Raw genomic sequence first — 16,109 nt, 5'->3', positions numbered from 1 at the left:
GCAGAGCAGTGGCACAGGCTGCCCAGAGAGGTGGGGGAGTCTCCCCCTCTGGAGCCATCCCAAACCCGCCTGGACGCCATCCTGTGCCACTGCTGGAGGTGCCCCTGCTCTGGTGGGGGTGGCACTGGGGGAGCTCCAGAGGGCCCTGCCAACCGTCACTGGTCTGGGATGCTGTGAAATACTGCAATAATTCAAGGCAGGATAAGGTTGTATCCTTGCTGCCCTTTGAAATGGGGAGCTGTAGAGGTGAGAGCACTTCCACACGGGTTTCATCTTGTTTTGTGAATATTCAGGGGCTGGAAATTCCTGTACTCTGCCAGCAAAATCTGTGTTGAACGTGTTCTGTGGAGGTTTTTTCCCCCTGCATTTCATCCCGCTGCCTGTTCAGTGCAGCTGCAGACGTTGCACGGTTACTTTTCTCCGCACACGGACCAAGAGCTGCAGCCAGCTCCAAATTACCATACCCCGACCTGCAGCGGAGCGAAGCACCTCTCCGCATTAACTGTACGTGACCTGTTTTATCCACAAAGATGCATGTCGCTGAGATCCACACCTGGTTCACAGAGGCCCGTGCTGCTCCCGTTGGGATAAACGAGCGTTTCGATACCAAAATGGCGTGCAAGTTGCTCTGCAGAGTGGTAGTTGATAGATAATCTTTGGTGAGCCACAGGCTTTAGAGGCATGTAATGTACAGCCTGAAAGGAAACGAAATATTTGAGGATTTCTTTAATTGTGTGCATAATGATCCAACGTAACGCCTTACAGGGAAATGAACTAATCCCTGGTTATTCGCATGGCTGTCCCATCGTAAGCACAAGATGCTCTTTGTTAGTGGCCAAGTAAAAAATGCTTGAAATCCTGTTTTCGACATTTTTTTTCAGAGCTTGTTCACGGAACCTTTGTCCATACAGAGCAATTCTGTGCAAGTCCTTAAGGCCCTGTGGGAGAAGACACAGCTCAAGGGGACGCACAGTTTTGAAACGGCCATGATCCAGTCTACGTTTCCACACCAAAAGGTAAGCTTGGCTTTTTTCTCAGAAAACAAAAAATAGTTGAAGAACTTTGCCCTGACTTTTCAACAGCTGTAGACAGACTTTTACAAGAGCTGCAGCAAGACTCTTCTGTGCTCAAATTGTGAAAGACAAACCCCCTTTCCCTGCCCCTTTCCCTTCACTCCGGCGTCTTCAGAGCATTTGCACTTACTGACGTGCCAAGTCCTCTTCTCCGGGATGGCCGTACGGCGATCCGCAGTGCGTGCCTCCGACCTCCCTTCTATATGAAGCGCTCGGCTTCTGGGGTGGTTGAAAAACCTTCACCAGCCGTTACATGTTCAACCTCCGCAGAGGGTCCACAGTGTTGTTTTGTACTGGGCTTTGAAAGCTCTGCAGGCTTGTTCTCCCCCCTGCCCCCCAGCCACGCTCCATGTGGATTGTTCCCAACGTGATGAAAACTAGGGATGCTACATATGGATTTTTTTCCTGCTTGCAGTTTCAAACTCTAGATTCAGACTAGCTGCCACTGTGGGCTGTTTGGCAGCCTCTTGGAAACGCACCTAGTTAAACACAGACTGGGATTTTATGGAAATGATCATTTGCACATGCACCATTAGTTACCCCCATCAGTTTAAAAGATTACTCTTTCAAATCTGTTTACTGTCTCTGGGATTTCAGCGACTGCTATTTCAAAGCTATTAATCAGGCTTCTTGGAAAAGGACGCTGTAGGATTGTAAAACAAATATCTGTTTATTCCTGAACATCTCCATGCGGCTCAACTGGATGAAATGAATTGTCAAACATGATTTTAAAATACTGTCTCTCACAATATTGTACGCGTGACGACGTCTGATCGAATAAGATTAATTTACTAAGGTTATGGCTGACTTAAAAACAGGAGTTTTGTTAGAAACACCTTCTGAACCCCCAGGATAATGTTGGATTGAAGCGGGAACTCCTGCTGCGGCTTGTAAGAGGAGTAGGGGACCCCCACATCTGAGACCCACTTTTTGGGCTAGTTTTACTTAGACACAGCGGAGCTTGCACTAAGTATTTTAGCCGCTATTGAAATCCTAGCCTGGCGCATCCCAACGGCATTACAACTGCTTTTCGGTTCCATACTGGCTTCGCTTGAGCCCGTGCCAAGACCTACCAGACAAAAGTCGGAGCTGGTGGAGCGTAAAGGAGTTTGGGGTGAATAAAGAGCTTAGGGAAGAGCGTGCCTTCATGGGTAGGATTAGATGTCGTGCATCGTGCACACACAGTCTACAAAACATGTCCAACACCCCAGAAACGTGACTAGTCTCCAGCGCATCGGTTGCATAATCCTACTGCTGCTCAGATACCAGCATTTGGCCTATTTTGGCAACTTCCATCACTCCATGACAGTAAGAGTATCTCTGAGTTCCCAAAATAGCAGAGCTGGAAAATGAGATACCGATCTTCACTGATTTAATGAATTAAGCAGTGAATGGAAGTTTGGAAACTCCGGGAGCTGCAGATTGCCTAACAGCCTTCGGAGGCTGAGACAGTCCGGCAGATGTAATGCATCTGAAATGGTACAAGACTGTAACGTTCAGTCCTGCGCTCCGCAGTGCGCTGCTGGATGTACTTTCTCCTTTTTGGTTTTGCTTATTAATCCAGAAACCTGAGTTTGTTTCTAGTGCAATTTGCATTCAGCTTACTGAGAGAAGTTCCATTGAGTTTCCGGGACGCCCCCCCCCCCCTGCCATAAGGAAGGTTTCCTTTAGCTTTTACATCCCCCAAAAAACCAGCCGGAGCGTTCCCGGCACGACCTAGTCCTTACTTTGCTCGACAGACGGAGCTTCCGCAGTAATCTGAAATTGTCATGTCAGAAGTTCTTCCCACTGCTAATAGAACTTCAAATATTGGGAATGATTTGACAAAATTATTGTGGCTGTTAATATTATTCCTCTGCCAGTAGTGCAGCAAGCAAAATTGTGGGGCTGTGGTTGTTTCAATGAGCGCAGCACTTTTAAATTAAAATATTTTGAAATCTGTCGATACAAACGCAGTGTCAGCATCCTGTATGATATTTTATATTAAGTTTTCCATGTCGTATGGCAGCAATATCTGAGCGCTTTATCAGAACTGAGGGATTTCTGTGCTGTGAGCACGTGGGGCAGGTCCAACCCCCAAAAGCTGAAAGGAGCCGCAGCAGAGTCCGCGCTGCAACACGGCTCTGCGATGGCTCCGCTTTTGCCCTCTGTGGCTGGCCCAGAGCTAATGAATTTAGACTTTTTTTTTTTTTTTTTTCATATGTATTCTTAAGCGTTTTGCAAACCTGGAGAAAAAAAATCCATTACAGGAATGATTTATTCCAGAGTAAATTCTGAGGAATAGTTTCAGATTTACATCAGCTTGAGCCGTTTCTGAATTTGGCCCAGGATGCGTGTGCAAGGAATTGCGGCGAATACCTGGCTTACAGAAAAGCATGTCGTGTTTCACTGGGCAGCCTGCTCATGCCACGAAAAATATTTATACAACACGGCTTCAGATGTGCCAGAAATAAAGCATTTCCAGATGTACATCCTAACAGATTTCCGCTTGATTGCTTCATAGCTCTTTATCAAAGTACACGCAGGCCACATTACAAACACTGAGCCGGTTTTGAGCTCGTTGCCGAATTCTTTGTGTTGACTCATGCTGTGTCAGAAGAGCGAGATGGTGACTACTTTACGAGCCCCATGTGATGCCTTAGGAGGGTCTTTTGTCGAGCAGCCTTGCAAGAGAATAATTAACATTTTTAAGCCCTTGTTCGGTCTGTTCTACCCTTTCCTTTGTTTGCTGTCTCCGTTTGCGCAGCAGAAAGAAGCGCCACATTTCCACAATGGAGTCACTGAAGTTTTCAGGATGACGGAGCGTGGGGATGAGATATATCTCTCCTCTCCAATTAGGCTTTTTCCTTGTGCTTCCCCTCCTGAACTAAGTGGCTTACTGCAGATTATTTCAAGCGTACTAGAGTGCAGAGTGGAAAGGAAAGATTGCTGCATTGATATTTCAGTGGTATTTGCTCTCTTTCAGTCTAGAGTTGGCTCATTGCAGTCACCAACAAGATTTTTCCCAGGATGGAGAAACTCCGAGGCTTTTTGTTCAGTGTGATCCACGTGCCTTTATAATGTCCTGCGCAGACCCGGAGAGCAGTACCATCGTTGTTTTGCCCATCTGGTGTCCTCCCAGATGCCACAGCGGGAGGAGGACCAGGGCAGGTTGGGGCATGGCGCGTCGCTGGCCGTGCTCTGCTCTGCCGTCCCCTGCTCGCAGGGATTTCTGCCCCTCCAGCGGGAGCCCGCAGCCAAGAGGAGACCCCTGGGGGGTGCTGCCGTGGTCTGTTCCTCCTGAGGACTCCGCTCTCCTGCCCGGGGGGGATCTGCTCGGGATCCCACATCACGCACCGAGCGTGGGAAGGGAGGCAGGGAGCCCCAGACCATCAGACCCACTGCCCACGGGCCGGCGGGAGAGGCACGGAGAGAAGCCGCACAGCGCTCCCGTGCCCAGCACAGCACAGCAGCCAGCTGAATTCCTCGGATGTATAGAATTCCTCTTTGGAGGAAAACGAGAACTTCAGCAATGCATAAAGAGCCCTTACAGAGCAAACTAATCAAGTTTTACTTGTGATCCCCAGTATAAAACAGTCTGAGCACGCTGGGAGAGGGCAGCCCAGCAGCCGACTGCGCGGAGGTACGGACGCAGCCCTGACCCCGGGGACAGGCACGGGAGCTGTAAGGAACTTCTCTCCCGTGAGGGCGGCAGAGCAGTGGCAGAGGCTGCCCAGAGAGGTGGGGGAGTCTCCCCCTCTGGAGCCATCCCAAACCCGCCTGGACGCCGTCCTGTGCCACTGCTGGAGGTGCCCCTGCTCTGGCAGGAGGTGGGATGGGGGAGCTCCAGAGGGCCCTTCCAGCCCTGACCAGTCTGGGTTGCTGTGATTGCACAGCCGAGCGTTAGGAGGGAGCCCACCGAGGTGGCCAGCGGGTGCAGGGATGTCCCTGCTGCAGCCCGGTGGCTCATCTCCCCAGCTGGGCTGTGGGGCTGCTCCCTGCACCACCCTCTTGCAAGCAAAGCCAACCTGTGTCCGAGACCTTCAGCACATGGGCATTGTCTTCCCGTGTGTTGTGAAGCCAATTCCTCTGCTGGAAAGGGAAGAAAACCTTGGTCATTTGGAGCTCCTCAGGTGATGAGTCGTGCTCCCCCTTCTGCTTTGCCATCCTTCAGACAGCCTAAAATCCCTCCTCCAGTGTGGAGAGGGTGGGGGTACATGAGAGCTCCTGTTCATAGAATCACAGAAGGGTTTGGGTTGGAAGGGACCTCAAAGCCCCCCCAGTGCCACCCCCTGCCCTGGGCAGGGCCACCTCCCCCCAGCCCAGGTTGCTCCAAGCTGGCCTTTAAAACGCAACGTTTGGCTCAGCTGAGCTTGTTATCCAGGGCGACGGCCGGAGCTCTGAAGTGGTCTCGGGCATTTCGAAAATAGCATTTTCCTGGCTATTTCCCAGGTTGAAAGAGGCCGGGGAGGAGAGAGGCCGTGCTGCCGGGTCTCCCCGAGCCAGCCGGGCTCCTGCTCCCTCTCCTTCCCTAAAGCTTGTCTGAAAAGGCCCGAATCGGACAACTCCGTCCTCTGCACAGCTCTGTTCAGTGCGCTGAACTAATGTCCCTGGCAAGGGATGGCATTTTCCTCACTGACTGCGTAAATCCGTGTTTTCTTTGGGCTGCTGCGTGCGGCGTTGCAGATCCGTGGAGACCCCACGCAAACAAATAGAGTGTTTTCTGAGCCGTCCTGGCAATTCCCTTTGTGTTTGCAGGGAGTAACTTGGTTGCCGTTATTTTACACCAACGTTTGTTTAATTGGGAGATCACAATCTGTTTTAAAATTAAAGAGCTGGGTTTAAAACACACTGAATTATGCAGTATTATTAATTGCCTCAAAAATAGTACCCTCTGGCTTTTCTCGTACTTGAAGCCGCAAGTATACTTTCCGTAGGTTTCTTTGATCAAGTCAGACATTCAGTTTACTTTGGAGATGCACAATCCTTACTTCCCTGCCTTGTCACTGGCAGAATAATGTCACATTTACCTGGGTGTGTTTCGTGTGAGATAAATCAACCCTGTCGTTGCTGGGTTTTTGGAAAAGTTCATGTTAACATTCACATTAAACATTTGTGTTAGTGCTTCACGCGGGCGGCTGGGTTCAGAGCCTCTGTTCTTCCTTTAAAAAAAAAAAAAAAGAAAAAAAGAAAAATGAAGTGGTCCCCAGCCACTAATTCTTGCTGTGATGGGGGATCCGGGTGGACAGCACTGTTAGCAGAGACCGCTACCTTCTGAATCATTGAAAAAAGTCCTGAGAGAGGGTTGGAGGTAATCAAGGTGGTTCAGGTAGTGGGAGACGTGCCGGGCAGGACCACTGAGCACACTGCTGGCGGCAGTGTTGAAGAGGAAAAAAAAAACAACCTAGACCAGTCCTCTGCCTCCTACTGACCTATTTTCATATATATATATCTCTCTCTATTAGCTGCCACCAATGATAGAGAGAGAGATCCATCCTGCTCAGCACTTTTTGCCCCTGTAGGTGGTTTGCCCATAGGAGACGGATGGAAGAGGACACTCATCAGTGCCCGCTGTGCATCCCTCTGCGATTTCGGGTTACGAGCTGTTAACCATGCAGAGGTTCACCTCGTGAGTGAGTTTGTTTTCTCTCGTTATTGGCCTAGGACCTGGACCACGTGCAGATGCACCTGGAAGAAGTGAGGTTCTTTGATTTATTCGGCTACAGCGAGGAAGCGGGAACTTGGCAGTGCTTCATGTGCAATAACCCCGAAAAGGCAACAGGTAAGCGGTCTGCCTTTGTCGCTGCTGGGCTGTGCGTGGTGGGCGGAGGATGGGGAAAAGGGAGAGCAAACCTTCCAGCATGGCATAGGCAGTGTCTGTTTTAATTGGAATTCTCCATTAAACTCCTCTTGTCTGAGCATCTCTGGTGAGATACAGTGTCAAGCACAAACCTTATTTGGTGCGCGCTTAGAAAACCTTATATTGTGTATGCTTACAACCCTTATATTTGGTGTATCCAAAATTAATGCGGACTCATAAATCTGCATGACTGCTAAGCCCTGGGGAGCGGGAGGGATCTGCACCATCGTGCAGTGTCCAGATAAAGGAGCTGCATCTGCTGGACCATGTCCCAGGTCCTCCGGAAGACTGCGCAAGTGCTACATGTCAGGGGACATTGGTGTAGATACTGCAGCTGATTCATGTCTTCTTCCTTCTCCGAATTATTTGCTTTAATAGAATTGAATCCATAGTACGCATCTTCCCAGGAATGAGGCAGTGCTTAACAACAGCCATAATACTTCAGCTATTTTAGAAAACAGGGTGAGTGGAAAATATGCTTTTTCCCAGGTAAAAGGTCCTGGTGACCTTTTTTTTTGAAGCTTTCTGATACCCATGTGTTTTCGATCAGTGCACTGAAATTTAGAGGAATGCCCTTTTTCTTAGATGTTTTTTGCCACTCTGTAAAAGTCTGCACAATTCTGGCCAAGAATTTTGAATATTTGGGCCGAACCTTTGAATAATTGGCTGTTTTGGCTATTTATTTTAACAGTTAGAGTCTCTTTATATTTCATCAACCCTGAATTTAGTAAGTCTTGCGAGAGTGGCACAGCCTCTGCTGCAGGCTGGGCTGCCCGTGCTCGTTTCATGGGTGTTTGACCATATTCCTCCTTCCACAACTCTCTAGGGACTCAATGACCATAAAGGAAATCACGCTTTGAGCTGAAATTTCATCTCAGCACCGTGGTCTTGCTGTGGTTTGTCCATCACGTCGGTGACAGGCGTATGTCAAGCTACAAGGAAAAGCAATCTGTTTTGCTTAAAATTTCAAAGCTTAATGAAATAGCTTTGTTTTGAATTTTCAAAGACATTTAACGAGTCCAAGAAGGGGAATGTTTGTAGCAAGCTATTGATGATGCTGGTAGGGCAGCTGTATTAGAGCCAACAGGACAGATGAAGGTGGCAAAGGCAATCCTTGGGGGTGACATGGGGCACCGTTTCCTTGTTGATGCCATGGGTTTTGCTGATGACACTGCCGATGGAGACATCAAAGGACAGCCAACACCTTGCTTCCCTGTTGCTCTCCTGCCAAGGCGCCGTGTCCTCCAAGGAGAGGTCTAAGAAGGGCTGGAAGGAGGACGTGGTGCGGGGAGGTCCGCGTGGCACAACACCATGGCTCTGCTGCCAGGAGCGTGGTGTTGGGTCTGCGATCCAGACCCCACCGGCACTACCAGTATAGAGCTGGTATTTTCAAACGGGTCTGAACTCCAGGCAAACGGCAATAAAAGCCTGTGGCAGCAGGCAGCAGTTCCCAGAGAGCTCTTCAGTGCTCTTGGGTTAGCACAACAAGAGCTTATGAAAGTGGGGACCGTCTCGGTACTGCTGACAAGGGGCTCTTGAGTCTGTTTGCAGAGCACTTGAGCCGACATCTCGAGTAGGGTAAACTGTGCACTCTGCCTGACGCCAACGGTCCTCGGGATGTGGGAGCGTAACGCCTGCTGTGGAGCGCCTGCCGCGGGGGTTGGCTCCTTCATCGTTGTGTCGGGCTGGGGAACAATCCCATTGCGGTGATGTAGGTTGCAGATTTGGTGTCGCAATATCCCACGGAGGGGAGTGAGAAGGTCACATCTCTTCTAAGGGTTCACCGTTTCCCCTAGCTGCTGTGAAGAGGCTGCAGTGAAACTCCCGTGCTGATCCCGCTTCCCCGGGTGTCGAAATGCGGTTCTCCGTTTACACCCTGCGGTCAGCCGAAGGGATTAACACATTCAAAGCTCAGCCCTCCGGCCCGAGCGGTTTCCACCCAGCAGCGCAGCAGTTCTCTCCTTCCCAAAAAGAGCGAAAATCCGCTCTGTGTGGAGGTGTGCAGGCACAGGCCCTTGAGAATTATACTGCCTCTTCTAGGAGCGGAAAACCAACTTTTTTTTTTAGAGTTACCTTTTATCTAGCTTGTATGCGTATGATGTCAACTACAGCCTGGTGGAAAAAATTACAAATGCAGCATTAAGGCGTTAAGTGCAATGCTGCCTTCTCAGCAGATGCGATAACTTGAGAGTTTGCTTTCTTTTTCTTGAGTACCATGAGGACCACGCGTACTCGAGAGGACAGAGAATGCCTGGATAGGACAAGAGGAAACGGCCTCAAGTTGCGCCAGGGGAGGTTTAGGACGGGTGTCAGGAAAAATTTCTTCACGGAAAGGGTTGTCAAGCACTGGAACAGGCTGCCCAGGGCAGTGGTGGAGTCGCCGTCCCTGGAGGTGTTTAACAGATGGGCAGATGTGGTGCTGAGGGATGTGTTTTAGTGGTGGCTTTGGCAGTGCTGGGTTAACGGTTGGACTCGACGATCTCAAAGTTCTCTTCCAACAAAAAATGATTTGATGATTCTATGCCATTTGGAAGCGGCACTGCAGGCCCCGAGGGGGTGCCTGGAGTCTGCAGGGCTATCGCTGCCCACAGGTCCACCCGCCTCTGCCCCATCCAGCCCATCCTCCCCCTGCCCAGCCAGCGGGCCGTCTGCGGCCATAGCCCAGGAGAGGTGGGAGAAGACTTTACAAACACCAACATCTACAAAATCACTGTTTCCCCTTTGTTCTAGAGGCAGGGCTGAGAGTTCAGGGATGCCTTTGAGGAGGGTCAGGAACAGGAGGAACTGGGCATAGAATATTTTTGGACTGTAACTGTCCTTTTTATGAGCACGCACTTACAAAATTTTCTTTAAAGTGAGACAAAGAGAGTAAGGCATATTGTGAATATCATTATTTGCTTCCCAGCTCTAAAAGCCTTTAGAAGATCAAGAAAATAAAGTATTGAATGGGTCACATGAAAGCTCAGGTGTAGGAAAGGAATGTGGAAGACAGTGCTCAGTGGAATAAAAATCTGCAGGTGAATGACAAATTCACCTTAGTATTGGTGATGTAGAGCTGCGGCAGCTGGGAAGAGTCGTACCAGAGTGGGAGACACTCCAGGGTCTTTTGGGGTTTATAGGATCTGCCACAAGAAAGAGGATTTAGGGGTCTCCTTGAACTGGTAAGAAATGTAAAGGCTGTAAAACATCTTTTCTTCTCACTCCGCAGTGGGAGAGACCCTTTGGAATCTCAAATACTTTTGAAAGACAAGAAAGTAATTTCTTCCTCTCAGCAATGCTGTTTAGCAACCAAATTCTTCCTAAATAAGGAATTCAGAGGCAAATTCTTTTTCTATTACTGTCTTTTGGGTTTTTTTGTTCATGTTGGCTTTTGTTGCATTTTTTGGATGCCGTGTTGCAAGATGCCATTTATCCTCCAGACTTAGGAAAGCATTATGCCTTAAAGCCTCGATGTTGCCTTAGGATGTCAGATCAATGATGGGGTTTTTGGGGGATGTAGCTGGGAGGGTTTTCGGAGCCAGGCTGCACTTGGCAGCCGAGTTTGCGAGGAAAGAGGCAGTTACGCTTAAGCAATGCGGTGGATCTACCCAAAGTGGCAATTAACCCAGAGAAAGTTTGAGTAATTCTCATGCATTCTTCTCATTGCGAAGCATTTCTTCTACCACCGCGCTTTTCCAGAAGTGCTGTTAAATCATCCCAAATTGTTTTTTTCCTGCCAGCCCCAAGCCAAGGGGGAAGAGAATTCCCACAAACCCTGCTCATATGCTCAGATGCACGTCTGCAGACAGATTAAGCTATTATTTTTTTTTTTTTAAATCACGACCATTCAAGCACAGATACACGACATTTGAAATTTTGGTAAATGCAGTATGTGCCTCTTGTTAGGAAAAGCTGCCTTTAAGAGCCTCATTTCAACATAACCTCCTGTATTGACAGTTGGCTTCACGAGCTCTTGCACAAAAAAAAAAAATAAATCAGTAAAACCACTTGATAGCCGGAGAGGGAATTGCGGTACATTCCCTATTCTGGAAGCTTACAAAGAAATTGCAGTAATCCCTGTGGGCTGCAGAAGAGACGTTGTGCCCGTGGGCAATGATTCGGGTAAAACTGAGGATTTTTTTATGAATTCCTCTTTAAAAAAAGCAATTCACTCAGAATAGCCTACACCATATTAACTCCTGAATACATTTATCTTTTGCTAGCAGTGGTGATTATCTAGTGAACTGAGATATCCTGGCTTGAACCGAGATATCCCGGCTATAATGCTTACTTGAAAATTCTAAAAAGTGGCATTCTGTAGTGGGTCCTTTCCAGGTTTTCAACAAAACCAAATGTGATGATTAATGAGAGAGAGTGAATCCATATTCCCTTAGGTTAATTGCATTTATCTTTGTCTGCTTGCCACCCACACATTCCATTCTTTCAAGTTAAGAGGAGTTTATTATCATTGAGATCATTCATGATTGGACTGAATTTTTGTGGATGATTCTATGTTTCATCAAATGTAAGATTTAATGCTTTGGTTTTTATCTGTCTTGAGTTCATCTTGGAAGAGTTTGGAAGTTTTTTTTACTTCTTATTCAGTACCCAAACTACTCAAAGTCTGATGCATTGTAGTTCTACAAAGAAAGCAAAATACAATTGATAGAAAATAATTCTGATGGACGCTTTCTGGATTGATAGAAAATAATTCTGATGGACGCTTACATCAACGGGTATTATTCAGCGTTAAATTGATTTTGGAGTTAGTGTCTCGGTATTGAGGTGGTTTAAGAAGCAATGGATATTATAGTAAATATTTTTTTATTTTGAGTCTGGGTAATATTTTTAGCTTTATTGTGTGTTCTGCAGAAAAAAAAAAAGTAATGACAAATATATAGTAAATAGAACCTTTTGAATCCTTTAACTCCTTTTTTTCAAGCTAAAGATCTCATCATACACGTCAGCATACCACCACACAGAGTGATGTCAAACCCCGAGGTTATGTGATCACCTAGTCTGACCTTCTATAGAACAATAGTCAAAGAATCTAGTCCAATAACGCTTATATCAAAGAAAGGTTTTCTCTTTGATCTGTATTATCTTTGCATATTTTTCTAAAGATGTCTAAACCTGATTTTTAAAAGCCGAGTGAAGGCGAACCCATGACATGCCTAAGTTGTTGCTCAGGTAATTTAACCACACTGTTAAAATGTGGTGTTATTTCTAATCTGTCTCTAAACACCGCATCACGTTATGCCCTTCCCCGCTATGCAGCAAATCTCTATTTGTAGACTTTATGATGTCACATTTTGATTTTTGCTTGGGCAAATTAAGGAGATTCCACTTCATTAGTTTGTCGTGATATGAATAATCATATGAAAGATCAATCTTAAATCATTTTTGTATCACTTTTCTGAAGTCTTTTGATTTGTCCTTATCCATGCAACACGAAGAAATCAAAACTAGACATCATTTTCCAATAATCAATATGTGTATAAGGAATGTGCACGCTCCACTTGGCAGTTGATTGCGTTTTTAAACAACCTTCTAACTATTAGAAGTGCAGATGCCTCTTTCACATAACCCTGCTCGGCCGTGGGAAGAAGCGGGGGTCACCAGCCACTGCATTTGGTTTTGGGAAGAGTTCAGACAGAAGAGTAAAGCTCTGCCTTTCTGAGGCAGTAAGGATTTACTCATGCTGTCCCTCACTAACACAGCTCCGTGTGCTTACTCCTGCTCTGCAGGTACCGAACGGCCACAGTGGTGAGCCAGCAGAATCCTCATGAGGATCGGGACAGGCTCCAGCAAGAGGTTTGGGGGCTGAAGTTCTTTCCCCGTGAGGAGGCACAGGGACAAGGACTGGTGCAGGCAGAGCTGAAGGGGGACTTCATAGTAGTCTGTCCATAACTACAGGGACATCATCATGAAGATACAGCCAGGCTCTTCTCGGTGGTGTGTGGTGGGAGGGCAAGAGACGACAGGCATAAATTGGAACAGGAGAAGTTCAGACTGCCTACAAGGGAAAACCTTCCCACTGTGAGGACGAGCAAGCATTGGAAGAGCTTGCCTAGAGATGTTGTTGAGATTTTCAAGTCCCGGATAGATAAATCCATAAGCAACCTAGTCTGACCCCACTGGTGACCTTGCTTTGGGCAGGAGGTTGGATGAGAGACCCCTTGAGCTCTCTTCCAGCTGAATTATTCTCTGAGTCTGTGAAGTTAACCGCAATGAAAATAAGCAAAAGGACTTAGAAAAATATTGGAAAAAAGCTTCATTCTTATCTTTCATGAATCTTTTTCTTCTAATCAGACCCTCAGACATTCTGGCATCAGGTTCATTACGACAACTTTGGAAGCTGACATCAGAATTCCCCATGGGATTCTTTGTGGATGTACACGAGAAGTGCTCTGTTAGCGTTGATTCCAGCCACCGGGTGCTTAAAGAGATCGGGATTTCTTTAGTAAATCCTGTTTTTGAAAGATTTTGGCCATAAAAATCTACTTTAGGCTAAAATTGCACATTCACTTCCTTTCTCACGTTGCATTCCTCACCACCAGCCATCTCGGTATCTTCTGGTCTCCAAACCTTTTGTGCTTTACACCTTCTTAGTTTGGGTTAAAGCATATTCCTACTGCACTGGAATTAGTATCAAAGCTGTTTCCATGGGACCAGGAACCAGGTAGATGCACAAGACCCAACCACTGAGCAATTGTCTTTTGGTATCAAGTCCTTCTTTTGCTGTATCTAGGTGCTTATACAGTTGTCGTCATGCTCTGAAAGTTACTGTGCACATTATTAATTCTTTATAGTTATCGTGTAGGAGTAAAAAAAATCGTTTCCTGTCCTATCTTTGTCATTTTTATTAAAGTGAAGTTCTCTCCTCTGTTTTTTTTATGCACGCTCCAGGAAATCTGGCTGCTTGGTGCTGCTGGTTTGAGTTTCTCAGATTCACAGCTTTTTGCTCTCTGTCTCTCGCTGGGCAGACTTTGTCACAGCAGTTCTGACACTTGGTCCTGGGAGACGATAGAGAGCCATGCCCTGTTGTTATCACCCACATGCTACTGAGAGGGTCATTTTCTGACACCAAACTGCATATTCTCATGGTGAAGAAACATCCTCCACCAAGAGAGTGCACATGGGAAAGGCAAATGATGGGACTGACAGGGATGTTACGCTGTACATCATTAAGTTAGAAATTTGATGAGGCATTTGCACAATAAGCAAAATAACAGCTTAGATGCTGTTTAAAACTAATTATAAAAATTTGAAACTATTTATCTGTTCTCGCAAATCTGACAAATTATAATGCTGATTGTGTAAATGGGGAACAGAGTCATCAGAAGACGAAGTGGCTGGTACGAGAGCACGAGGACTCGCACTCAGACCTGCTAGACAGCTGCTGGCCCTACGGGTCTGTCCTTCTGCTCAGCTCCCAAAGGGGAATGACTCTTAAGGATGACCATTATGGGTAACCCAGCAAATCTCAGCTGCAGAAATGCCAGACAATACCCAATACAGCCGCAGAAAGCTGCTTAGAAAGAAAAACAGCCCTTCTGTTCCCAGTACGTTTCCCCCACAAAGCCGCTGCCAGCAGATGGTGTCCCTTCTAAAGGACATCGGTGCGGCTGCGGGCAGAAATGACCGTGCGGTGCTGCTCGGGCTCAAAAGCCAAGGCTCACCTCGAGTCTGATGGTCCGTGGACCCAGTTGGTTTGCAGAAACAAATTATCTGAAAAAAAGAAAAAAAAAAATAAAAAAAGAGAAAACCAACCCAGCTTTTTACTTGCTCAAAACAGATTATTTTCTCTGGTATTTTTTGTTCAGTGGCTTTTGGTGGTACCTGGTGTGCACCTTGTTGCCTGTGTGAGCTGGATTTCGGCTGCTCTCTGTTCTGAACAGGGTTAGTTATGAGGGAGCTTTGCCACAGGATGCTCTTTCTCTTGCCTAGAAAATGGGAACATGCCTAAGCAGGAATTTTTTGCTGTCGATTCCTCGACAGATAACCCTAGGTGTTTTATAGGAGTACAAATTCAGTGTAGACTGCATGCCACGAGGCTTCTTCACAAAGGCATCAGTGCTTCAGAAATTCATGTCAGGGAGGCAGAGGGATGCACAGAGTCTGGGCTGCTCCATTTTGGTTTCCCCTGCCATAGAGCAGAGAGATTCCCCGGGGCCTTTTCCATCCCCCCCTGCCCACCCTGTCCAGCAGAAGGTTTAAAAATCTCCACCCCAGCTGTAACATCCATCCCCAGACCCCATCCCTGCGCACATCCCCGGCCGTGGCGTGGAGGCAGGACGGAGCCCGCCCGCAGCCACCCGCAGCACAGAGCTGTCTCAGGAGCACCACGTCACTGCACGTCGCAACATCCTCATGGCCAAGGAAGACTTTAAATCCCCTCAGCTTTGCCTTTTCTTGGTCCCATCTCCAGGACTTTCACGTAAACTGGATATTTATTTGGAAACAGCCCCTGCCCTGGCTATGCTTCTCTGAAAGGTTGGGGAGAAAAGACTGCCAGTTGAGCAAATCTCTAAAATAAGTGGAAATATGTATCTGTGGTAGTTCTGAAAACAATATTTAAGACCGTTGCAAAGTTTTTATTAAGGGGTGCATTATAAAATCATAGGATCTAGAATGGTTTAGGTTGGAAGGGACCTCAAAGCCCCCCCAGTGCCACCCCCTGCCCTGGGCAAGGACACCTCCCCCCAGCCCAGGTTGCTCCAAGCCCCGTCCAACCTGGCCTTGAACACCTCCAGGGATGGGGCAGCCACAGCTTCTCGGGGCAACCTGCCCCAGGGGATCACCACCCACACAGCCAAGAAGTTCTTCCTCAGATCTCATCTCAATCTCCTCTCTTCCAGTTCAAAGTCATCCCCCCTCATCCTGTCACTACACGCCTGTGTAAAAAGTCCCTCCGCAGCTCTCTTGTAGCCCCTTTAGGCACTGGAAGGGGCTCTGAGGTCTCCCCTTTTTCGCCTTCTCTTCTCCAGGCTGACCCCCCCCAACTCTCCCAGCCTGTCCTCCCAGCAGAGGGGTTCCAGCATGAGGCTCTGTCCCACTAAAGAGCGTGTTGTGAAATGGGTGCAGCCCCAAACCAGCTTCTCTGTAAACTTGTGCCCTTTTACAGTGACTATAATTAAGCAGGGAGAAAGCAAGCCTCTGCTTTACTTTGTGCCGTGCGAGGTTGGGTGGTGTAACGCGCCGGCACCGGCACCGGC

General features: G+C 47.6%; 1 protein-coding gene across 1 annotated transcript in view; it reads left to right on the top strand.

The window, feature by feature from the left end:
- The window catches only part of VEPH1 (ventricular zone expressed PH domain-containing 1), an 84,341-nt gene that overhangs the window by 62,399 nt on the left and 5,833 nt on the right, over nt 1-16,109 (top strand). Inside the window, 2 exon segments of the mRNA XM_009884405.1 lie at nt 882-1,016; nt 6,717-6,834. Coding sequence (XP_009882707.1) covers nt 882-1,016; nt 6,717-6,834 — 253 coding nt within the window.

This window comes from Charadrius vociferus, unplaced genomic scaffold, assembly GCF_000708025.1.
Source record: "Charadrius vociferus isolate BGI_N301 unplaced genomic scaffold, ASM70802v2 scaffold104, whole genome shotgun sequence".
Taxonomy (NCBI): domain Eukaryota; kingdom Metazoa; phylum Chordata; class Aves; order Charadriiformes; family Charadriidae; genus Charadrius; species Charadrius vociferus.
This window is presented reverse-complemented; position numbering and strand designations above follow the sequence as displayed.